Source organism: Mirounga angustirostris, unplaced genomic scaffold (assembly GCF_029215605.1).
Source record: "Mirounga angustirostris isolate CCGP_5_RB_7025 unplaced genomic scaffold, mMirAng1.0.hap1 SCAF_3, whole genome shotgun sequence".
Lineage (NCBI taxonomy): Eukaryota > Metazoa > Chordata > Mammalia > Carnivora > Phocidae > Mirounga > Mirounga angustirostris.
In genome coordinates, this window is record NW_026991711.1 from 138,449,894 (window position 1) to 138,474,936 (window position 25,043).

Sequence of the window (25,043 nt, forward strand, 5' to 3'; positions counted from 1 at the left end):
AACAAACAGATGTTTACCAGAGGGGAGGTGGGGGGTAGTGAAAGAGGTAAAGGGGATTAAGGGTACACTTTTTTTTTTTTTTTTTTTTTTTGAGTGAGAAGGGGCAGAGGAAGAGGGAGAGAGAGACTCTTAAGCAGGCTCCATGCTTAGCACAGACTCCAACTCAGGGCTTGATCTCATGACCCTGGATCATGACCTGAGCCAAAATCAAGAGTAAGATGCTTAACTGACTGAGTCACCCAGGTGCCCCAAGGGTAGACTTATCTTCATGAGCACTAAGTAATGTACAGAATTGTTGAATCAGTACATTGTACACCTGAAACTAATATAACACTGTATGTTAACTATACTGGAATTAAATTTTTTTTTTTCAAAAGAAAAAGCTTCCTAAAACAAATAAAAAAAGAAATTATCAAAGATGATGCTTAAGTTGTAAAATTTAGGTCATCAGCAAACCTAGAGCATTTAGTGAATTTTCACTGAATGGTTTTAGAAGCTAGGGAAATATGGAGGATAACAGAGCTGATTCATTTGAGTTACTGAACAAAACAATGAACTAACATAGCAGCACACCTAAAAGGAGACATAAACAAGGGTATGACAAGTTGCCATTATAGATGTCTAGAATTTCTTATTGAAAGAATCAATTTTTGCAATATAATGCCCAGGTTTGAGCATTTCTGACCACATGTAGTAACTCAGACAAGACCCAAGAAGAGTTAAGGACTAACTTATGAGGCCATATGAAAACAATTAAGTTCTCATAACCTGAGTAAGGAAAGGCTCAGGGCATGGCTATGATTTCCAGTCTCTGAGAAGTCTAAATATCAGAGAAAGAGAAAAGGACTCCAAATATAAAGGGAAATAGGATGGAGCGAAAAACATAAGATGAACATTACAGATCCAAATCATTTAGCATGAGGTCTAATACAAGGATTTACTGAAACTGGAAAGTTTTATTTTAGAACTGCCCACAGAATTGGTGTGTGGGCAACATGGGAAAGCCAAATTATTGCTTGATAGTCTCAACTTGTTTTGGACCCCAGAATTGTTACTCCTAAAGCCACCAGAGCTGATTTCTGTTTCACGAAGTTAAATGGATGGGCCACCAATGATTATTTCCCCACCAAAATGCGAAAGACTCTGAAAAAGCAATTGTGAAAGAATTTCTAATAGCTTCCTTTTCCAACCCTCAAGCCAGTAATTTAAGATTTTATTTAATTGGCTCATGTACCCAAATTTTCCAAAACTGCAGCTGGCTTGGTGAATTACAATTTGGTCTTCTGTTGGCCTGGTTTTTGGAGGTGAGGAATTGATGTTTATCTTCCATTTTCATCTTTCCATCTGGTTTTCCCTAATGGCTTTCAATTACTAATTCTTTTTGTGGGTGATAAGATGGAAGAACAGATGAGATTGATGCAAAAAATGTCCTGGGCCCCATTTGAGTTTTCTTTAATTATTTTGAGATTCTCTTGTGGGGTCTAGATTGTCTCCAACACATAACTGATAACTATAAGTTTGGGGAGATGCCCCTCTACCCTTGGCTTCTTTGCATATATCCCTGAAGAGGTGCATCTAGCCACCACCTTTCACAAACTATTTCATGTCATAAAGACAATTTTTCTGTACCTCAGATGTTTTGTGGAATTAGGAACATTCTAAGGATTCTGAGTTCTTTTTTTTTTTTTTTTAAAGATTTTATTTATTTATTTGAGAGAGAGAATGAGAGACAGAGAGCATGAGAGGGAGGAGGGTCAGAGGGAGAAGCAGACTCCCCGCCGAGGAGGGAGCCCGATGTGGGACTCGATCCCGGGACTCCAGGATCATGACCTGAGCTGAAGGCAGTCGCTTAACCAACTGAGCCACCCAGGCGCCAGGATTCTGAGTTCTTAAAGGAAAAAATATAGAGTAGGAAATCAACTTGAATTACTCTACTTTCCTTTCTCAGTCTCAGGACTGATTATATTAGGGCCTTGGATTTGGCTAAATTCAAAAAATATACTCATTTGTTCATTTGGTTAGTCAACAACTTGTATATAAAATCCAAGGTGCTGAATCAGAGGTGAAACAATACTAGGGGACTTAACCTGGAGTGGAGTGGGGTGACAATGAAACTGGAGTAGAATGACAGAATGTTGTATTGATTTCTGATCCACAATTCTGAAAAAGTAGTGTGCTTGTCTACAAAAGTGTCTTTTGTGATTTGCTGGGCTATTAGAGAAGCAAACTCAAATCAGAGTAAATCCAACTTAGTACTTTCTGAACTGTAATACTATACAGATTATATGGGCAGGTTGCCTCTTGCTATCAATATGCCTAAGTGCTAATTAAATAAGGCAGAAACAATAAAAACATTAACATGTAAGTTCTTTGAGGCAGGGCTTATATCACGTACATCTTTTATCCCTTCCAGAGCCTAGCCTGTTTCCTTACAAACAGGAGTCATGCAATAAATGTTTAATTAAATGCAATTAATTTTGATAGGAGATGAGTTAGTTCATGGAGACGAAAGAAGAAATGGGGATGATATTTCTGCAATTTATTTATTTATTTGAGAGAGAGAGCGCACAAGCAGGGCAGAGGGTGAGGGGGAAGCAAACTCCCCTCTAAGCAGGGAGCCCGATGTGGGACTCGATCCCAGGGTCCTGACCTGAGTCAAAGGCAGACGCTTAACTGACTTAGCCACCCAGGCACCCCTGCAGTGCTCTTTTAACTTATTTATGTTCCAAGATAACTCTTGAGTAACAAAAAGAATTTATTTATATAGACAGCTCATGGAAGACTATCTATAAAATGAAGTGTAAAGATGTTAAGGCAAAGGAAGGAGAGGGTTTGCCTAGCTGGAGTTAAGAGAATTGTTAGAAGTCAGGGGAAATCTGAGAGATGCTAATGGGATGCACATTTAATAAAAGTTCACTGGCAGGCGAAGAAGCCGGGAGACTTTACTTGTCTTATATTCAGGAAAAGTTAAAATACTGGTCAATACTAAAATGCAAATAACCACAGAAAAATAACATTTTAGCCTTAAAATCCTAAGCACATTATTGGGCAAAGACACATGCCTCCTGATTAGACACAATTAGAGGTATCTCAGCATTACTAAAAGAGAATCTCCACTATTGGATGAAGGAATTAGGAGCCGTCTGATGTTATCTTGTGAACCTGGAGGGCACTTTAAGCAATGAAAACATGCATCTTCAAGAGAAACCTGAACATGGTGTTTCCAGCATGGGCTGGGGGAACAGTACTCAGACCCACGAATGGGCATGGTTGGTGATCGCTCTGATCACAAAGTGCAATAATGTATCACATACAAGGAAGACCACTTTACAAAATTTCATGAATACTCATAACCACCAGTGTAATGGAATCCATAGTCCTCATTTTAGAGACTGGGGTGAATTGAGACCCAGAGAGATTTAGGGCTTGTTCAAGACCACACAAATATATACTTATATATTGACTATGTAGGATTTTTTTAAAACTCTACTTGATTCTTTTTTTTTTTTTTTTTAAGATTTATTTATTTATTTGAGAGAGAGATAGAGTGCAGAGGGTTGGGGCAGAGGGAGAGGGAGAGGGAGAGAGAAACCCAGGCAGATTCTGCGCTGTGCTCGATCCCATGACCCCGCATTCACAGCCTGAGCCAAAACCAAGAGTTGGGCGCTCAACTGACTGTGCCACCCAGGCGTGCCATAACTCTTACTTGATTCTTAAGAAGGATATTGACAGAGGAAAAACCCACTATTAGAAGTTCTGCAGGGCAATTGCAGTCTTCCTCATAAATTGCTAAACTGATTTTGTAATATATGTGCTGCCAAAGCGAGCACTAAACTGACTTTTTAATACAAATAGGTGATCCTGGGCACATCTGGCATCTCTCCAAGGGCCTATGCACCCCTGGAATGACCAATCCTAACCCTGAACAAGCCACAGGGGAAACGTGAGCATGGAAATTCAACTAGGGAAGAGAGGGATGGATGTGGATAAAGGCAGCGTTAGGAAGGAGATGAACAAGAGGAGCACAGGTTGGGGAGGAATACAGAAGGGGAAAAAAAGACAGGTCTTAAAGAGTGGGAAAGCACAAAATCAAGAAATCAATTTTCTATAGATTGCTTCATATACATATAAATATATATGTGTATATGTATATACACACACATATATATGTATATTTTAAGCAAAGTAAAAACATTTAGAAGAGTTGCTTTGTGGGAGAATGAGACAATTAGCAGACCAGACCAACTGTGCCCCATTCAGCATTCCCAGGGACATGGAGTCCCATCACTTTATGGAGGTACCCTTTGTGACAGGGCCCTGATTACAATTCAACTTCAAATTTCACAAGGCATTTCAATATATTCTCAGTCTGGTGATGCCCAAAGAAGTCCTTAAAAAGTGGAATTTAAATGTAAAAGAAATTCCTTAAGAATAAATTAATATGACAGTATGCCAAGCATTGCAACCATCCCAGACTTCCAGGGGAAGGAACCCCCCCCCCCCACACACACACATGGGTCATTTGGCTTGGTGCAGTTCCATAAAACCAATAAATGGCTTCTGCACACCCTTGCCATCACAGGTCATTCTAACGTGAGAAAGTTTCAGGGCTTAGAAGACTAAATCCAAAAGTAAAGAGGTTCTGGCTAGATTCAGAGTTCTGACTCATCGCACATGTTTCTGAAATGCAAATTATATATTTGACAGTTTATATTATTAACAGTTATGAGGCATTTTTTAAAGCATGGAAATTACATTAAGTATAAAATCATCATAAAAATTGTTGCATTCAGCCATTGGTCCAGTATCTGTTGAAGTGAACATACTATATTTATTACTTGGAAAAAGAAACTATTCAAATATAGTTCCAAGATAAATTTTTAAAAAGCCACTAATAAAAGCTGAGCTCATGGCCAGTCTGGATGCTGAAGTTAAGCCATTTTAGAAGAGAAGGAAGTCTGGCTTTTCAACATGCTACAACTTCATGATTAAATTTCAATGTTTTTTGAGAAAAATTTTAAGTTTTAGACTGATATTACAAGTTAGAGAAACAACTTAAACAATTTTAAAAAATGACATAGATGTCACTCAGAAAAAAATTTCCCCCCTCACAATAGGCCGTGAAATTTCCGAGGGACAGCTAAGAAACTTCAGGATTCACTTCTTGTGGCAAAAGAACTTTATGGCCATAAAACCATCTTGACAACCTTCCACAAAGCTCAGATGCTCAGCTTACACCTTAAGGACTGAAAAAAAAAATACACATGTAATTCTTATCCTTCAATTTTAGAACAAGGGAAGATCTTAAGAGATCATCTGGTTCAAAATTTCCCCAAGTGGATTTCATGAAACATTATTTTCCTAAATAATTTTCTGAATAGTGGTGGGGTGATCCAGATGAGTTTGGGAACATTCCTGGAGAGTCATAATACGTGTGAGGTTATTAGTGAAACTCAGAAGCCCAAAGAAAAGAAATAGGTAAGTTAAAAAAACAAAACAAAACTATTTTTTACCAAACCTATTTGAGCACGGGGCCCTTTCTGCAGCAAGTAATTATAATGAAAATCTTGTAAAATTACTGTCTAATAGAAAGCCCCTTCTCTGTGAAGAACCTGAAGCCCAGACAGGCTAGGGGATTGTCCCAAAATGATACAATTCGTTGGTGAATAAACTAAAAACAGATCTCCCTTTCAAGACCCAACTTTGGTGCTGTTTCTAGTACCGTGTTCTCTCTCTCGTACAATGCCTACACTCCCTGAAGGATCACAGACTATAACAAGAACCACATCTTGGAGATCATCTCTCCAAAGCCCTCTTGTTAAAGATGGGGAAATACAGTCTCAGAGAAGTGAAGCAATTTGCCCAAAGTGACCCATGAAATCAATTCCTGTAGTAGAACTGGAAGCTAGCTCTTAATTCCAACACCAGACACCTTTCCACAGCAGCATACTAGCCCCTGCAACATCAACACTTTTTGCCTCTGAGGAAAAGGCAAACCCCTCACAGACAAGAGGGGCTTTAGCTATTCAGGACCCAGTAAAAAATATTTATTAAACCATACTTGTGGCAAGAGATATTTTAAATCAATTAAACATGATTGTCTTTACTTACAAATGTCATCAACTGTGACAGGGAATCAATGTTTCAAGCTCTTGAACAGGTCATCATCCCTGTCCTGTTGGATGACACCTATAAATAAAATAAATCTATTTTTGAGTGAGTAGATTTTAAGCCAACTAGATTTAAGATGCATGCAGTTTAAAGCAAAGAGTAATTTTTAAAGTGATTCTTAATCATGTACTGCTGGAGAGAACTAGTTTCCAATGCCAGCTATTTCACTCTATGTGGCTATCACTGGTCATCAGCACAAGACAATGCAGGTGATGTAACACGTAATGTTGCCAGAATACATGGGCAATCATGGATCCTAGAGCTAAAAGGATCCTCTAGGCATTATCTACCTCAGTGTCTTTCCTTTGTGAATACTATTTTCTCTTTGTAGGAGGGACAACCAAGACCCTATGAGGTTAAATGACTAGCCCAGTGGGAAAGAGCTAAGTGTCTTTAGCTGAAGTTTCTTGATGTTGAAAAGTATATCCAGAACACATTAGCAAAGGTTATCATTAGGTTGATCAACTCTAAAAAACCTACTGCACACACTGTAAAAATATTTCACAAATGCTGACTTAGAATATCCTATCATAGCTGCATAAAATATATTTTCAATATTAGAGATATTTAAATACAAGCATTACTGAAAAATGCCATGAATGGAAAATAACCAAAAGTGAGAGAATGGGAATTAGAGAGTGAAAAGAACAATATTAAATATAGCATGCTTTTAGGATTCTAAATTCTGGTTACTTCCAAAAAAGATCTGGGTTCCTAACAAATATATGAAAACCATTTTCTACAATCTATAAAATTTCAAATCTTGGTTTCTCTGTAGCCACAAAGTACCATTTGAGTTAGATTTGCCAAAAACTAAAATTTAGGCTAAACAGTGAACATTTTAGATTTCCATTCTGTACCTAAATACTTTAAGACAATTGGAAGTATTTTAGGATACCATCTTGAGGTAATATGGCTGTTAAAATAACATTATCACCAAACTCAAGTGCTTACTATGTGCCAACCACTGTTTGATTATTTTACACATACTATCTCCTTCAATCAATTCTCACAACAACTTGATTATTAATATAATTTTGCAAATAAGAACATCAAAGCACAGAGAAATTAAGTGACATGAAGTAAGTTCACACAACAGGTAAAATGGCAGAATTTGCACACAAATCTGTCTGATGACACACTCCAAGCTCAAATCACTATGTAATACTGCATTTCTTTAACATGGCAACTGGAAAGTCTCAAAAATATAAGAATGGATCAGGACAATTCCAATTAGAATACATAAAATTCTCCCACCTACATCCCACACAATATAAAACATCAGGAAATTCACTCTTTTTCTTGGGGATAAGGAGGCAGCTATGGACAATTTTCAGAATGAAATAATATTAACGCCAAGGAATTGAAACTTCTAATGTTAACTTTAAATATATTACAAGATATGCCAAATGAAAAACTTAAATTGTCTTTTATAATTAAAATAAATCTCTCTGATTCAATTACTTCTTAAGAGTCCATAAGGAGATAAACGCTGTTACTCAGGACTGACTGATTCTCTAAAGAGTGTAACTGTTATTGATAGACTGAATTTAATCCTATGTATTTTAAAGTATGGATATATTATCATTTTGCTAAAGAACAGAACTATTTATAAAGAACGAAAAAGTAGTCTTGATAGATTATGCGACCTCCTCAACTTCTCATGTAATACAGCTATCTTTTCTTGACCGCAGTTATGTTTCTGACCCAAAATCCTGAACTTTTTTTTTTTTTTAATTAGGGGACATTTTTTTTCAACATAGTTTTGAAGCCATGAAACTGATGAAATAGGAAATAATATGGAACACAAACATATACCTGACATAACTGAACAAGAATTAGATATATGCAAAGCTCAGCACCACCGAAACCAGACATCAGGGAAAATGCACGTCTTTTTCAAAGCTCTGTGGAGCCACCCTCTTCTGAAGTCATGGCTCTTTCATACGGACCCCGAACGGAAGAAGATCAAGTGTGGTTTCATGGTAGCTTACCCTTTTCTCTGACACCCCATCCTGGCCTGTAGAATCTCTCTCATCATGTGTCTCTTTCAGGACTGGCATATGTTTTTGGTATGCTGGCTCTCTGTTTAAGGTTGTGTATCCTATGTGCTCATAAATTGGGTTTATCGTCATCTTGGCAATGTATTCTGCTGCCTTGGTTTCAATATAGAGAGTAATCAATCCATCAGTCACCAGATCGTGGATGGACTCAAAGCGCTTCTCCCCAACGAAGTGCTTTCCATCGTAGTACAGCCTGAAGTTTCTGGTTTGACTTCCAAATCTGCCTCAATGAAATGGGAAAGATGTTTTTAAGAAAAGCAAGCAAGTAAATTCTTTCTGAAAAAAAAAAAAAAAAAAAGAACAAAAAAACCTTTTGCTTTGTTTGTGTGTGTCTTCTTTGTTAAATAAACTGTGGCTAATCTCTATGAATCGTCTGGAATATAGAAAATAAAACTTTTGAACACAAAGAATGAACTTGCAACAACTAGGGATAACTAGCCAGATGCATGTCTCCTCTAGAAGGAAAAAAATGTTCTTGTTTATCTTTTTAAACCACTTCATTATCCTGTAGGAAAAATGAGGAAAAATAAAGCTCATATCCTATTAGAACACATTCTATATTCAATTGGTCAATTCTATCATAGATGAAATTTCTATATTAACATGTTCTCTTCAAGTTGATCAATAAAAATATTCAACATACTACAGACTCCAGCGTTCATGTCTTTTAATGGGAAAGCTCCATTTAGGGCTCACCTAAGTATGATGCCAGTAATCATTTAAAGTAGAGCTGATTCCAGAACCTGAGCCATACAAGCAGGACAGGAGGGCAACAGAAACATAGTTTTGTGATTTCTAGCCACGGGTCAATGACTTGCTCTTCCCTATTACATAATCATTTTTCTGTGTCTCCTTGTTGAGTCTAAGCAAGAAATACCTGCAATATATATATATATATGGCATAGAAGTCATAAACTATTGGACTCTAGAGATTCTGTTCTCACTTTTGGGTCATGTTTTGGAAACATACTTTAAAAATTGGAGAATAATGGTTTAGTTTTATGATAATTTCAGTATTTTGCTTCCTGACTTTATGAAAGCTGATGTCACAGGGCACCAAGAACCACAATCATGGTCTCTTAAAGGCAGTCCCAAGTGAGCCTAATTAAAAACTAAACAAATCAGAAACAGTATATTTAATTTAATTGTTTAAAACACACAGAACAACAACAAAAACAGAACAGAGGTGAACTAAAATACTAAAATAATACCCTGTTTAATACTAAAATAAAGTGTTTAATTAGGACCACAAATGTATGCAACAATATTATTCTAGTATAGGTTATATTCCAGAAGGACAGGACTTAAGATTCTACTTTTAATATATCCTTAAAAAAAGAAAAATTTTTTTATAATGGTTTGAGAGTATCTCTGTTTCTGTGGTTCAAACTGAACTTTAGTAATTATTTAATCTAGAACCCAACATTCTATCTATGATGGTCCTTCTACTAAAATAAAATTTATCCACCTTTTGGTTCTTTAAAAGCAATTATATTTTGATTTAGATTTATACTCAAGTAAATGATCCATATAATTCCAATTTCCCATTCTCCATTTTCCTGTAATGTTACATATTTCTCCTGAGTAAATTTTAAGTCTGAAAAATTGGAAGGTAAAACTTCTACACCAAAATTAAATATAAAAGTTTTTTTCAGTTTAATATACTGTTTTTATAACATATTATCAGGTTTTGGGAAATAAACATGGAAAGCCACTTTATAATTTTTATAAGATTCTTAACAACAATAATCACTCATAACACTGTTTAACATGAAGTCCTTTTATATTTCAATTGTATTCAGAGGCATTTCAATGAAAGATTAGACCATTTTACTCCTAAGGGGTTTATGATTTTACAGTGCATATGACACTTAAACTAAAGACTATCCAGGGCACCTGGGTGGCTCAGTCATTAAGCATCCGCTTTCGGCTCAGGTCATGATCCCAGGGTCCTGGGATCGAGCCCCACATCAGGATCCCTGCTCGGCGGGAAGCCTGCTTCTCCCTCTCCCACTCCCCCTGCTTGTGTTCCCTCTCTCACTGTATCTCTCTGTGTCAAATAAATTTAAAAAATCTTAAAAAATAAAAATAAAATAAAGACTATCCAAGCAGTGGTGGCAGGAATTTGTCACTCGAATTTCTTCTAAAATCTGAGCAGTATGGGAATGTCGGGCTGGAGGGAAGATGGCTGGCTTGGCCTCAGTTAGATTGAAAGAGCAGAGAAATCTAGGGTGCTTCACAATGGGCCTATTCCTAATCCAGCCAAGGAAAGTATTTCCTGGCTACCTCTAGGTACTGGGCAAAAGAGACTAAGGAAATTTGTCCTTTCCTCTTATCATAGCAACTTTAAGAGACCCTACAAACAATTCCCAATTCCTCCTCAGTCTGCACTTCAGCTTTAGACTTCCAGTCCAATCAAACTTCAAGTCTTAAGCAAGGTGATCAGATAACGAAAATAACTCATAATATGGGTTGATTTAAAACTTAACCTCAAAGGACAAGAAAACGAATTTCCATTTTGGAATTATGATTGATTTTTTAAGAAAGCTGCATTATTTTTACTTACAGGAACTGTACGCTTTCTTTGCCTACCCTGTACTGCCCTCTCTTTACTTTGGAAGTTACATAAAGAACAGCATCACAGCATAGACCGACAGAGTCTTCGTCTCTTCTGTGATTTGAAAGGCATGATAGAAAAATCTTTGAGGAGGATGAGGAATGGATGTGTCTCTTCTACAAAAAAAAGAGCCATAAAAGGAGAGATGCCAAATCTAAGAGCAAAGAAAGAATCCTTCCTTGTAAAAGTTTACCTCTTACAGACTGTCATTTATGCAACATTTAACAACACACCCAGGAACCCTGTTAAATATTAGGTGCTTCATAATAAAGTTCCTGTTCCCTTGATTACCTCAATAGGAAACAGATATACATAAAAGCAAGTCAATACAAACACAAGATGAAACGCTGAATTTTATTTATTTTTAAAAGTCTGTTTTGGGGTGCCTGGGTGGCTCAGTCGTTAAGCATCTGCTTTCAGCTCAGGTCATAATCCCAGAGTCCTGGGATCGAGCCCCGCATCGGGCTCGCTGCTTAGCAGGAAGCCTGCTTCTCCCTCTCCCACTACCCCCTGCTTGTGTTCCCTCTCTCACTGTGTCTCTGTCAAATAAGTAAACAAAATCTTTTTTAAAAAAGTCTGTTTTAGTATTTTTTTAAAGTAAACTTTACCCCCAACATGGGGCTTAAACTCATGACCCCAAGTTCAAAGTTACATGTTCTACCAACTGAGCCAGCCAGGTGCCCCCAAATGCCGAATTTTAAAGAGTTCATCTTTAGTTTCATTCCTAAAAAATGATTATAAAAATGCATATAGCCTTGGTCTTATATGGAAAAGTTACATTTCTGTGCAGTGATTCATGAAAGCAAGTGAATCCAATGTCTCTCTCACACTATGAAAACGAAGGAACTCACTGCTTAGTAAGGTCTCAGAGCTATACTGCTTATGTCCAAATGCAAAAGCACCATTGGATCTTGAATTAGAGTTTGACCAGCGAAAGGCAACTGTGGGGTCCTGTGTTTTTAATAGAAAACCTTAGGCTTTCAGTCTACGGCCATACCACCCTGAACGCGCCCAATCTCGTCTGATCTCGGAAGCTAAGCAGGGTCGGGCCTGGTTAGTACTTGGATGGGAAAACCTTAGGCTTTCGGATCAGACAAAATAAGTTTAAATCCTGGGACTACCACTTTTTAGCTGAGTGATTTGAGAAAATCATTCTTCAGATTCTGCATCTAGAGAACAGGAATAACGTCACTTCTCTCCAGAAGGTTGTGAGGATTTCATAAGCATATTTAAGTCAAAGCTAAGTACATAATAGGTTCAGGGAATGGTAGTTCCCTTTCTCCTTCTCTGTTAGGTAGGCTTCTGCAGAGAATGACAGAACATGTATCAAACAATGAAGTAAAACAGAAAAGAGAATAACTATGCACCGAAGGGGGCTGGATGAAGGACTGCTAATACAAATAACTTGTTCGGGCCCATCTCTGAACTGGCTGCTTCTACAGTCAACACAAGGCAAGGACAAGCGTTCTGTGAATTTCTTTCATGTCCCTGAATAAGTTTATAGCACCTGATTGAACAGAGTGGAATCACAGCAGAATGCAAAGAGGGGAGGAAGGGAGAAGAAATGAGTCTTTGCACTACGGCCTGTGAGTCAGGTCTCTGAATTCAAAGACAGTAGTCAGACCGAAGGCAGGACATGTGAAATGGATCTGGTGACACCAGCTGAACTCCACAGTATGGAGAACTGACTTGTAAAAACTGTTAAAGCTAAACCATTTTCCTCCATTTTTATAGGAAAATCTTTCTTTTCCTCTTTTCTTATATTACCTGCATCTGCCCTTGCTTTTTTATAGTTGTTCCCTCTTTGGTGAACATATTTGAGGCTGTACAGGACCAACTCTCACCTAGTTAGAGTTCAACAAAATTCATGTCTCCAAAGTGGTACTGTGGTTAACAAATAGAAGAGAGACTGGGATAATGTGCTTTGAACTGCTACTGTTGTAGTACATAATTACCACTTTCTAGAAATGTCTTTTTCTCCAGTGATTTCAGGTTTGGGTTTTCATGTTTTAAAAAGCTGTTTAATGCTGTGCCCAGTTGCATTCAGATGGATTTCAAAATATGTAATTCTAACATCTAGCTTTAAACAGTGAACAAAACCCTTAATACCATCCTTTCTATTTTTTATAAGTAAACTGTACTCAAAAAATTCAGTCTAGAGGTACAAAGTGATGAAAATATGTACCAGGAATAGCCTTTGGGATTCTACTTTACTTCTTCTAAAACCAAGAATTAGTTCTGATTTGAAGTCAAAGTATTTGAAAATATCTCTTCAAAGGAAAGCTCCAAGCTAACAGATGTTTTCTCTTAACAAAGAAACATATACAACGCACTTGTCTAAGTTAACAATAAAATGTTAGAACTATTTCCAGAAACCAAAATGCAAGAACAATTTTATTTGTCATAAATACGTATTTGTGTATTGTTTACCAAAGTTAGAGAAGCTAATCAAATGATGAAATACAAGAATCTCATAAATTTAATCATATATACACCCTTCAAAGAAAGGTTAAAACAGGGACAAGAATATGATGAGGCATTGAGTTAAATACTAAAAAATGAAAGGCTGAGGAAGAGAGAGCATAGCTATATACAATTTAAAAATATTTTCTCCATTAGAACCTTTGTTAGGATACTGTGTTTGTCTATCTGGTCCTATAATTTTGGATGGTGGAATGGGGCAAAAGTATTAAAATATGTGAACTCATGATGATAATCCCTTGGCACAGTAAATCATCTTCAGTGAACAAAGCAAGCCAATGTGCCTAACTAAACCTCAAAAGGTGGCACCAGGCAAGCTCTGGAAGGTGGAACTGATATAGAAGAATGAATTGAAGGTCTGCTTAAGAAGCAGTAAGATCTCCCCCACAACACACAACTTTTGCAATCCTGTCTTCAATGCCACCCCTTCCCCCATGCTGGTGGATAGGGTAAAACAAAGACACTGTGAACTGAGGGACACCAGACAGAGTTGAAGAGAAAGGTGCTATCCTGAAAATTAAGTGAAAGTTTTAAATATTGAAGACTGCATCCCCCATCTTTCTTTGTTGCCAGATTCTCAAAAGGCTTGCACTTTTCACGATAGGAGACTGGGAGATTCTGCTCTGGGATATCTGATCTGCCCATCTGAAAAGACTTAAGATCACCCTCTACTTTGCTGGTTTCTTTCAAGCTCTTAGAACTACCAGTCAGCTTTTTAGTGCCAAGTAAACTTAAATATGAACAGTTAGCCAAGGACCACCTGATATCTGAGGAAAGACTCTCTCACGAAGGACAAAGACAGATAAACAGAATGGGAGAAAACTGAAGGAGAAACACTAGGATGCTATAAAAGAGGAATAAATATAGAATACATAGAAAAAATGAAGATACCATAAATGAGAACTTTAAAGGAAGAAATGAAAGAAAGTTGAGAAAATTTTCAAGAACAGCAATAAGATGGAAATAGAGAAAAAAAATAAGATAATCAATCCAAGAAGTCCAACATCTAAATAATAAGAGCTCTAAAAACAGAGAGCAGAGAAAACAGAAAGGGAAGAAATCCAAAAAGATAAAGAAAATTCATTAAAGTTGAAGGATACAAGTTTATACAATGGACAATTAAAATAGGCTCACACCGAGAAGGTAAATCTGCAAAGGTATTCAGTGAGTAGTCCAGTAAATGCAAATTAAATCTTCAGATTGGTAAAACCTAACAAGTCTGAAATACCATGCACCAGCGAAGATACAGAGTACCTGATATAACCAGCACCTGGCATACCGTTTAACAAAAGGGTTTTATATTATCTAGTAAAGTTGAATAGATGCATTCCCTATGACATAGCAATCCTATTCCTAGATAATGCCCTAGACAATATGATTATATGGACTAGGAGACACACACACATGCACACTCACACCCTAACAGTAATGTTCTTAAATGCCTAAACCTAAAAACCACATATCCCCAGTAAAATAGAAAAAATGTAGTACACATACTGTGATGGTTAATTTTATATGTCAGCTTGAAGGGTGTTTTCAGATGATATTAACATTTAAGTGCACTTTGCATAAACAGACTGATCTCCATAATTGGTAATTGGGTGGGCCTCATCCAGTAAGTTCAAGGCCCGAATAGAACAAACAGATTGGCCTCACTGAGCAAGAGGGGATTCTCCAGCACACTGCCTTTGGGTTCATCTGCAACATCGATCCTCCTAAGTCTCAAGCCTACCAGCCCACACTGCAGATTTAGACTTGCCAGTCCCCATAACCACATAAGTCAACCACTTATGATAAATCTCCTTCTCTCTATATGTGTACATACACACACATCCTATTCATTTCTGTTTCTTTGGAGAACCTTGATTAATAATGAAATACTATATAGCAAGGAAAACAAATACATGCAAAAACATGGATGAATTTTACAAATGTAATGTTGGGAAAAAAGAACAAGTCACAAAAGAATACACACAATATGGTCTGATTATATAAAGTCCAAGGGCAGGCAAAACCCAAATGTATTATACAAAATTACATATATGGATGGTAAGACTACAAAGAAAAGCATGAAAAAGATAACTATAAAGTGACCACAGTTGTTAATTATTGTGTGCAAGTGGGGGATAATGACAAGCAAGGGAAATATGGGAAATTTCTGGACTACCATTAATATATCTTGATGTGATAGGGATTATATAGATTTACATATATTTATATGTAACCAATTTTTAAATTGTATTTAAATTTTACATACTTTCCTACATGTTTTATTTTATAATAAATTTGGTTTTAAAAATACAGCATCCAAATGACAGTTAAAGAACCTTAATCTGGAAGAAAAAGCAATCAGAAATAGATTCCCTCCCTGTAAGCCCTTTACACTACAGAACTTAAGAATATAAATTTAAAGATTTTATTTATTTTATTTTAGGGAGAGAAAGTGCGTGTGTGAGTGGGGGGAGGGGCAGAAGGAGAGACTCTCAAGCTGACTGCGCTGAGTGAGGAGCCCGAACTGGGCCTTGATCTCAGAACCCTGAGATCAAGACCTGAGCCAAAGCCAAGAGTCAGACACTCAACTGACTGAGCCACCCAGGACCCCTTAAGAATATAAATTTAATAACAGAATTCAGTGATGAGTTTTTAAAAGAATGAGGTAAGATTATAGCGCTAAGAAAAAAAATGAGTACCTATATAATTACTACAAATCTAATAAATGACAGGAAATAGGATCAACAGGACTGAAAGGCAAATCGATGGTGTAGAGATAAGGGCTTAAATAATCAACTGCATGGCTAAAGAAAAATAAAAGAGTAAATCAATTGCAAGTACATGATAAACATAGAAGACTAAGACAATCCAACATAAAAATTGTGCCTCAAGTTCAGATGCCAACACACAGAACAGAAAAATTATTCAGAAATAGAATTTGGGAAATACTCCAGCAAGGGAAAAAGGAACTGAATCTCAAGACCAAAAGAACACACTGTTTCATGGATGAGCTTATAAAAATACTATCAACATTAAGACAAATCCTGGTTTAAATTACTAAATTTGAAGAATAAACAAGGAATTTCTCAGATAACCAGGCAGGAAACTGTCACTTTCCTATAAGGGGTGGAAAGCAAGGTTGTTCTCAGACTTCTCTACACTCACAATAAACGTCAAGAAACAGTGGATTACCATCAAGTATTGAGGGTAAGAAAAAATACACTGAAGATATTCTATCCAAACAAGCTGTTGTTTAAATTAAAGACAACAGAAGACATTCTTGTTATGAAGTTATAGCTTCCCTAAGTCTTTAGAAGCCAATGAATGAAGAAGTTTTTTGGTGCCTTTTTTTTTTTTTTTTAAGCAATACTGCACTTAGGAGGAGCAATTCAACATTTTAGAATACTGATGCCTTTAAGAAATGCCTAGAATCTTACTTAAGCTACTAAATGACCATTCTTTACAACAGAACTATAGTTATTTGAATTTCACTTCCATGAAATGCAGTGACTCTCTTGATCATGCACTGGTGAATGAGCTTGCTATGTCTTTAGGATACAACTAACAGAACTGTTGTAATGAAACCCAATTTGAGTGAAAGCCTGGTGAGTGGAACCAGTCTTGATGACCTGTTCCATTACACTAAATGGTCTTCATAGAGCCTGAAAGGATCAAGCCTTAACGGTGTCTTAAATTCAGGGAAGAGCTTATTCACTGGTAAAATCTCTTTCGTTAACAATTTTAATGAGAGTGCCTTGCATCTTGGAATTAATAAAATCTCTCCTACTCGTGTTTTCTTCCCATTACCTACTCATTCTTGCCAACGCCCAACTCACAGCCTTCCTCATTTCTATCAAAATCTCTTAAACAACAATTGTTATATAGAATGTCAAGGATAAGTTAATGGATGTCACAGTCAAAAACATGAATAAAAACTCACTGCTATACTGTACTTATAACACACAGTTATTATTTTATCTGACCAGTGATTCAGTAAGGTTAGAAAAGATCATTTATTTGAGCAAGTATATGTCAATGTCATTCCAAAAAAGATGTTTTGTGTCATCACAAAAACACACCTCATATTTCAGTGTACTGTTCAATTTGATAGCTAACTAAATTATAATAAAAAGATTTTCAAAATGAGCACGAGTATGTTAGGATAATAAAATGCATATGGCCCAATCAAACCTTTACGGAAGAAGTGAGGATGGCTTAGTTTTCTGGAACTATAATGCCTGGGAGAGCTATTAATTAATAATGTGCTTTGGTGAACTTTACCTACAGCTACTGGCTCATCTACCAATCATGAAATAAAACTGTATGTTGAATGTGTGAAGTACAAGAATTCTGTCTTCTCTTATTTTACAAAAATCTTAAGTCTGAAAGATGAGACTCTGTGATTATCTAATTCTTTGCTATTGCTTGTTGGAGATCCAGGCCCCTAGGCTCTACCCCAGACCATCAGATTCAGAATCTGCGTTGGTAACGAGATCTTGAGGTAATTCCTATACGGCTTGAAGTCTGGGAAACACTAGCCTAATTCGACCCCTTCACATTATCAATGCAGTGATGAAGACATTCAAATTCCTAAACAGTAAAATAGAGAGGCTAAGAGAAATAACCCCGAAGCTCAAAACAATACAAAATTAAAAAAAAAAAAAAATTCAACCCACTGTTTAAAATAAAATGGTTCTGGGGCGCCTGGGTGGCTCAGTTGGTTAAGCGACTGCCTTCGGCTCAGGTCATGATCCCGGAGTCCTGGGATCGAGTCCCACATCGGGCTCCCGGCTCGGCGGAGAGCCTGCCTCTCCCTCTGACCCTATCCCCTCTCATGCTGTTTCTCTCTCTCTCTCAAGTAAATAAATAAATAAAATCTTAAAAAAAAAAAAAAGAATAAAATAAAATGGTTCTTTTTCTGCATTAGTACCAGCTGCTTTTTAGTCTCTTTCTGGAAAGCCTCCTAGCCCAACATGAATCCAAGTGCACCGCGCTCCCCAGTACTTCTAAGCACTGCCAGAGCAGCAGGTCCCCAACCAAACTAATCCATCCTGTCATCTCTTCAGAAAAACATTCCTTCTCCAACATCCCTTAATGGAACCGCCAGCCACAGTCAACCCCACCTAAACGTTCATAATTATCTGAGATTCTTCAATCTCCCTCTACATTTAAACTTTTATTTATTGACTGATCTTTCTGAGTCTATGCAAACTCTGCCCATTCTGCCTACAGCCATGGGCCTTTGTTCCAGGAAAGATCTTATCACACTATTTTCCCTTTTGAAAACTGTTAATGGTTCATTACTGCATATAAGAAAAAGTCCAAACACTGTAGCAAGTCCTGAGCCCTTGAGAATCAGTTATTAGTTTTACTTTGAAAGCAATGGAGATTGGCAATGTGTGACACATATTAGACCCCAAGTGGCAGCAGAATAGAATTAGTAGAGGGTCCATTAATACTTTCCCCTAAGTTGGCCAGCTGAATGTAACAAAAAACAAACAAACCCAAACCCCAAAAACAACTACTCTAAAAAATACATGTAACAGAGAATTGCCCAAATAGAAGCAGATTACTAATTTTGTGATAATTACCGTGATACAGTACTTGTCATGTACAGAGCTTAATGTTTTCCATATTGTTAACTGGGAGTAAATAAATGAAGAAATAACTTTTCTCATGCAGTGAACCAATTATAATAATTTCTCCTACCTTGTTTTCATTTTACCATCAAATCAGAGAAACAACAGTATGTCTAGCCAATAAATAAATGGATGTGCTTACTTATGGAAAAGTATTATACACACATTTTAATCTTTTTAAAACAAGAATAGGTCCAGAAACAAAGAGTATATCTGTATAATTAACAACATATTTGGCTTCTTCAAGAGCTGGTAATTAGTCCCACTAACAGCTTATTAAAATCTTGTTTTTGTGAGTATACTACTTCAGGATAAAAAGTCACTCTATGATAGGAGCTTATAAGAGCATGGAGTTATATATGTGTGTGAGTGCTTGTAGAATTCTATACATATACATAAGGGCATAAACACACACACCCCCACATGTTCATATATAGGTTTTTCAGATTCCTACTATTTAATTCTCTTAAACAACAAAATGTTTTATTTAATCCTTTCTGTATAAACTATACAATTCTAAATATTACACATGGACTATAATTTAATATTTAAAATATTAAAGTTACTAATAATTAACAAACCCAAACCCCAAAAACAACTACTCTAAAAAATACATGTAACAGAGAATTGCCCAAATAGAAGCAGATTACTAATTTTGTGATAATTACCGTGATACAGTACTTGTCATGTACAGAGCTTAATGTTTTCCATATTGTACTTTTTAACAATGTTAACTGTATTAACAATACAGTTTAATATTTTCTTAAATATTAAGGTTCATTATCATGGATATACGACTAAAATTCTAGTGTCTGAATATCCCACAGGCTATTGTAATGTATTGAGTCAGCCTTTCCTTGGATCTACATTGCCCCCAATGATTGAACTTTTAGTTCTTGAATCTAATTTTATATTTTTAAATCCTCTTTGTAGGTTACCACCTGTGTTCACCTTCTAACTTGCTACTTTTTATTGGCTGTAAGCTTGGGGAAAAGATACGAGGATTTATTAATATTTTATATAAAACTATATTAAATAGACTTTAATGGGGATTACTGACCATTCCTTTGCAATCAGCACATGGGCTCCATGGTAGCTAGGTAGCCACTCAAAGACATTTCCCCAGGTTTCCAGCCTCCTGGCTGTATTTTAGAGATCCGAGGTTGCCAACAATTTGACTTCCAGACAAGTAGGATGTTACTGTAGCGGAGGTAAGACTAAATTTGACTAAATATATACCTTTAAGTTTGTTATCTAGTGGTCATTAACAATCAGAAATTACTAAATAAAATAGATCATAAAAATGCCTCACTGTAAAAAATCAATTTATTAATGTATAATCTATATACAAGAAACTGCATCCATTTGAAGTGCACAATTCAATGAGTTTTGACAGATACTATCACAGATTCAGAATATTTCCAACATCCCCAAAGTATCCCCATGTCCTTTTGTGGCCTATCCTTTTTTTCCTTATCCTATTCAACCACTTACCTTTCTTGAACTATAATTTTCTACCATTTTATGTAAATGGAATCATACAGCACATATTCTTTTTGTATTTGGATGTCTCAAGTTTTATAAACCATCACTTTTAAACTGATGGATACTGTTCTCATTGGATTTTAACTGCAACTAGACCAGGATTTCAGGCTGCGGAGAAGCAATAAATGAAATTTGTAATTGCTTTTTTGTTTCTAGGGTTATTCTTAAATAGCCAATTACATCTAATTAAGATGTAAGCATCACATATAATCAACCTGTAAGTTGGAAACAAAGAATTATGAACATAGCCATGGTTGCAAATCATTGACTTTTAATGGCTAATAAGCAAAAGGCTTAAAATGTAATGCACGATATATCTATGTGTGTACATTTTTTAAAAAGATTTATTTATTTGAAAGAGAGAGAGAGAGAGCACAAGTGGGGGGGTGGGGGCAGAGGGAAAGAGTCTTAAGCAGCCTCCGTGCAGAGACCTACGTGGGACTCAATCTCATTATCTTGAGATCACAACCTGAACAGAAACTGACTACACCACCCAAGCGCCCTATGTATGTTCATTTTTATAATACTATTTAATATTTTTGAGTGTTCTGTGCTAGGCACTATGCATGCCTTCTCCCAAAGAATCCTTCCAATAGTATGAGGTATTATTACATCCTCATTTTATTGATAGGAAACTGAGACTTAAGGGAGGTAAGTAATTTGCCCAAAGTTTTACAGAAAATGCTGGAACCAGAGTATGAATATATCTAGAACTGTCTGACTGCAAAGCCACGTTCTGAACCACTGACCATATATACTAATTTAAAACCACAGGATCAAAAAGGTCATCAGAAGCTCAATAATTGGGTTATGTACCTTTTAGAGCAACGTGGCAAAAGACTCACGAATACTTACCCACTTAAGAGATCCTTAGATAAGAGCAATAAAGAGAACGAAAAATGGTTCTTTAGTTCCTACTTATACAAAGAACTGTATCACGGGGAGGCATTCTAAGTCTGATAATTCTCCAATGCAATTTTATTAAACAAGCCAGTATATTGGGGCGCCTGGGTGGCTCAGTCAATTGAGCATCTGCCTTCAGCTCGGGTCATGGTCCCGGGGTCCTGGGATCGAACCCCACATTGGGCGCTCTGCTCAGCAGGGAGCCTGCTTCTCCCTCTCCCTCCCCCCCTCCCCTCTGTTTGTGCTGTCTCTCTCTCTCTCAAATAAAATCTTTAAAAAAATAAAAAATAATAATAAAAATAAAAAAATAAGCCAGTATATACCAAGCAGTGCAGGAGGTTCAAGGAAACCAAGAAGACTTAGCTCCTGCCTTGGAGGACATCAATTTATTGTAAAGACAGACATGTAAATAGATGATTAACTGTAGGTGGTAACTTGTTCTTAGGTATACTCTGGGAACATGTGAAGAGCTTTTCCCAAAATAAATGAATAACCATGTGATCAACAGTACTAGGCATAAATGTATTCAGTAGAAACTCAAGTATCATCTTGCACATTAGGTACCATCCCTAAAAATAAAAACACCTGAGTCATGAACAGATTTCTAAGTGATCCTAAAAACCTGGCAGCAAACATCTAACGGAAACCTTAAGAAAAATTTTGAAAGACCTAGCAGGATGAGTCAATCTGCAGCTTGGAAAATGACCACAACTGAGAACAGAAGCAGGGCCAAAAGCTAACACAATTGTCTGAAATGAGCAGATGAGGAACAGAAGGACAGAGTAGCACTCACTCAGAACAATGACAAGAGCCATAGGGCAGCTATTTTAGCCTAAGAACATCATGAGATATTCATAGGACATCTGTTATATTAGCCTCAGGGAAGATAGGACAATTTGAGGGGGTAGGGATGGAAAAAGAAACCAGAAGAAATATTCAGTATACTTAATAAGATAAGGGTAATGTATATAAAAGATATAGAAGAGCAAGATGGATGAACAGGAAGTCCCAGCCCTCCTTCCTCCTAGAACCATTGAATTAACAACATATGGACTAGAATTCTTTTATGAAAACTCCAGAACCCATTTAAGAAACTGCATGCAGTACTGCCAGGCAGGTGCAAAGCCAAGAAAAGCCTCACTGGAACAGGTAAGAAGGGCTATTTCATGTTATCTATGACTGTTCCTTCCCCAAGACAACACAGTTCAGCTTGGCTTGTGGCTTCTCCCCTAAGGGTGGGTGTGGAGGAAATAGAGTGGGGCATTCTGGCGTTGTGGAGGGCTGCCCGAGGGACTGGTTAGTATCTCACACGATTCAGAGTGCTAAGGTAACTGGCACGGTTTGGATGCCTGGGGGCTTCTGAAAGCAAGGGAGAATGCAAGCAGCTTGCTGCAGCATGAGAGAGCCTGCAGTGCCGCAGATGGGCTGGCAGGGCTTGGTGCAATCCGGAGAAGGTGCCCAACTTGCTGCTTCTCCCTCAGAAGGGAGAAGGGGCATATATCCAATGTTCTGGCTTTTCAGAGAGCTTCCCAAGGGAATGGTATCTGTCTTGCCTGATTTGGGAAGCTTCCAGGGAGCTAGGATGCTTCAGATGCCTGGAGGCTAGTGAGAACAAGAAGAACAGGGCAGCTTGCTCCCATAGCACCCAAGAACCCGCAGTACCATAGACAGATACCAGATGGTACAAAAGAGTACAAGGTCCTGAAAACAAAACTGACAAACCCCTTTAATTGAGAAATCATATACACAGCCTTGAGAAGTCACCCCCCCACCACCACCCAAAAGGTGTCAGAGACCTCCAAAATCTATACCTGTGCTGATTGGTGAAGTCTTCTGTATGAAGCCAGTCCATAAAGACTGGAAAAAGTGGGTATATTTACAAATGGAAAAAAACTCAGAAAAAAAAACAAATATAAACCACATAAAGAACCAGGGAAACATGTTCCAATCAATGGAACAAAATAAATTCCCAGAAATCAACCCCAAAGAAACAGAGATCTATTAATTATACGACAAAGAATTACAAATGATTTTCTTAAAGAAGCTCAATGATCTAAAAGAGAGCACAGTTAGACAATTAAGTGAAATAAAATCAGGAAAATGATGAACAAAATGAGAATATCAACAGAGAGACAGAAACTCTTAAAAAAACAACCAAACAGAAATTTTGGAGCTAAAGAATAATTAGAAAAGTTTGGTCAACAAGGATCTAAGAATACCCAATGGAGGAAAGTGCAGTCTCTTTAACAAATGATGCTGGGAAAACTGGAGAAACACATGCAGAACAATGAAACTGGATCCCTATATCTCACACAATGAACAAAAATTAACTCAAAATGGATCAGAGACTTAAACATAACAACCAATAACATAAACTCCTAGAAAAAAAAAAAACATAGGGAAGAAGCTCATTGACACTGGTCTTGGCAATGACTTTTTAGACATGACACCAAATGCATAAATCACAAAAGCAAAAATGACAAATGGGACTATATCAAATTCAAAAGCTTCTGTACAACAAAAGAAACAATTAACAAAATAAAAAGACACCCTACAGAACAGGAGAAAATTTTTGCAAACCACTTATCAAATAAGGGGTTAATATCCAAAATATATAAAGAACTCATAAAACTTAACAACAACAAAAAAACCCAAACAATCCAACTTAAAAATGGGCAGAAGAACCAAAAAGGGGACACCAAAATGGCCAACAAACAGATGAAAAGGTGTTCAATATCACTAACCATCAGAGAAATGCAAATAAAAAACCACAGTGAAGTATCACTTCACACCTTATAGAACAGCTGCCATCAAGAAGACAAGAGACAAGTGCTGGCGAAAATGTGGTGAAAAGGAAACTCTTATACACTAGTGGTGAAAATGTAAATGGTCCAACCACTACAGAAAACAATATGGAGTTTCCTCAAAAATTAAAAATACATCTACTGTACAATCCAGCAATTCTACTTCTGGATATATACCCAAAGGAAATGAAAACAGGATCTTAATGGGACACATGCACTTTCATGTTGATCACAGCATTATTCACAATAGCCAAAACATGGAAACAACCCAAATGTCCATCAGTGGATACATGGATAAAAAAGATGTGGTACATATACACAATGGAATATTATTCAGCCATGAGAAAGGAGGATATCCTGCCATTTGTGAGAACATGGATAAACCTTGAGCACATCGCAGTAAGTGAGATAAATCAGAGAAAGACAAATGTTATATGATATCACTTATATGTGGAATCTAAAAAATTTAAACCCGTAAAAAACAGAGTAAAACAGTGGTTACCAGGGGATAAAGAGCGGGGGATAAGACTGACAGTGATTAAGGGTACAAATTTGTAATGAGGAGTAAATAAGCCATAGAGATCTACTGCAGTGTACTGTACTGATGTAATGTGATAAAAATCACTGCCATGGCAATTATATCACAATATACAAGTGCATCAAAGTAATACACTATAGACCTTAAATTTACACAGTGTTACATGTCAAATTTACTCAATTTCAAAAAAGGTTCAGCATCAGACTTGATCAAGCAGAAGAGTCAGCAAAACTGAAGACAAGTCATTTGAAATTATTGAGACAGAGGAACAGAGAGACAAAAAGAATGAAG

At 36.9% G+C, this 25,043-nt stretch overlaps 1 protein-coding gene across 22 annotated transcripts in view; it reads right to left on the minus strand.

Moving 5' to 3' along the window:
• Nucleotides 1–25,043, minus strand: part of CHN1 (chimerin 1) — a 225,779-nt gene that overhangs the window by 74,830 nt on the left and 125,906 nt on the right. For 20 of the 22 annotated variants that reach the window (XR_010410189.1, XR_010410190.1, XM_064586703.1 and 17 more), the window contains one exon: nt 8,166–8,454. Coding sequence is in view for 20 of the 22 variants with exons in the window: in XM_064586703.1 (XP_064442773.1) it covers nt 8,166–8,454 (289 nt within the window). In the remaining 2 variants the exon portion in view is untranslated. Of the gene's footprint in view, nt 1–6,111; nt 6,190–8,165; nt 8,455–20,022; nt 20,458–25,043 lie in introns of those variants that run through there. The other 2 variants (XM_064586717.1, XM_045868548.3) reach the window with 2 other exon arrangements.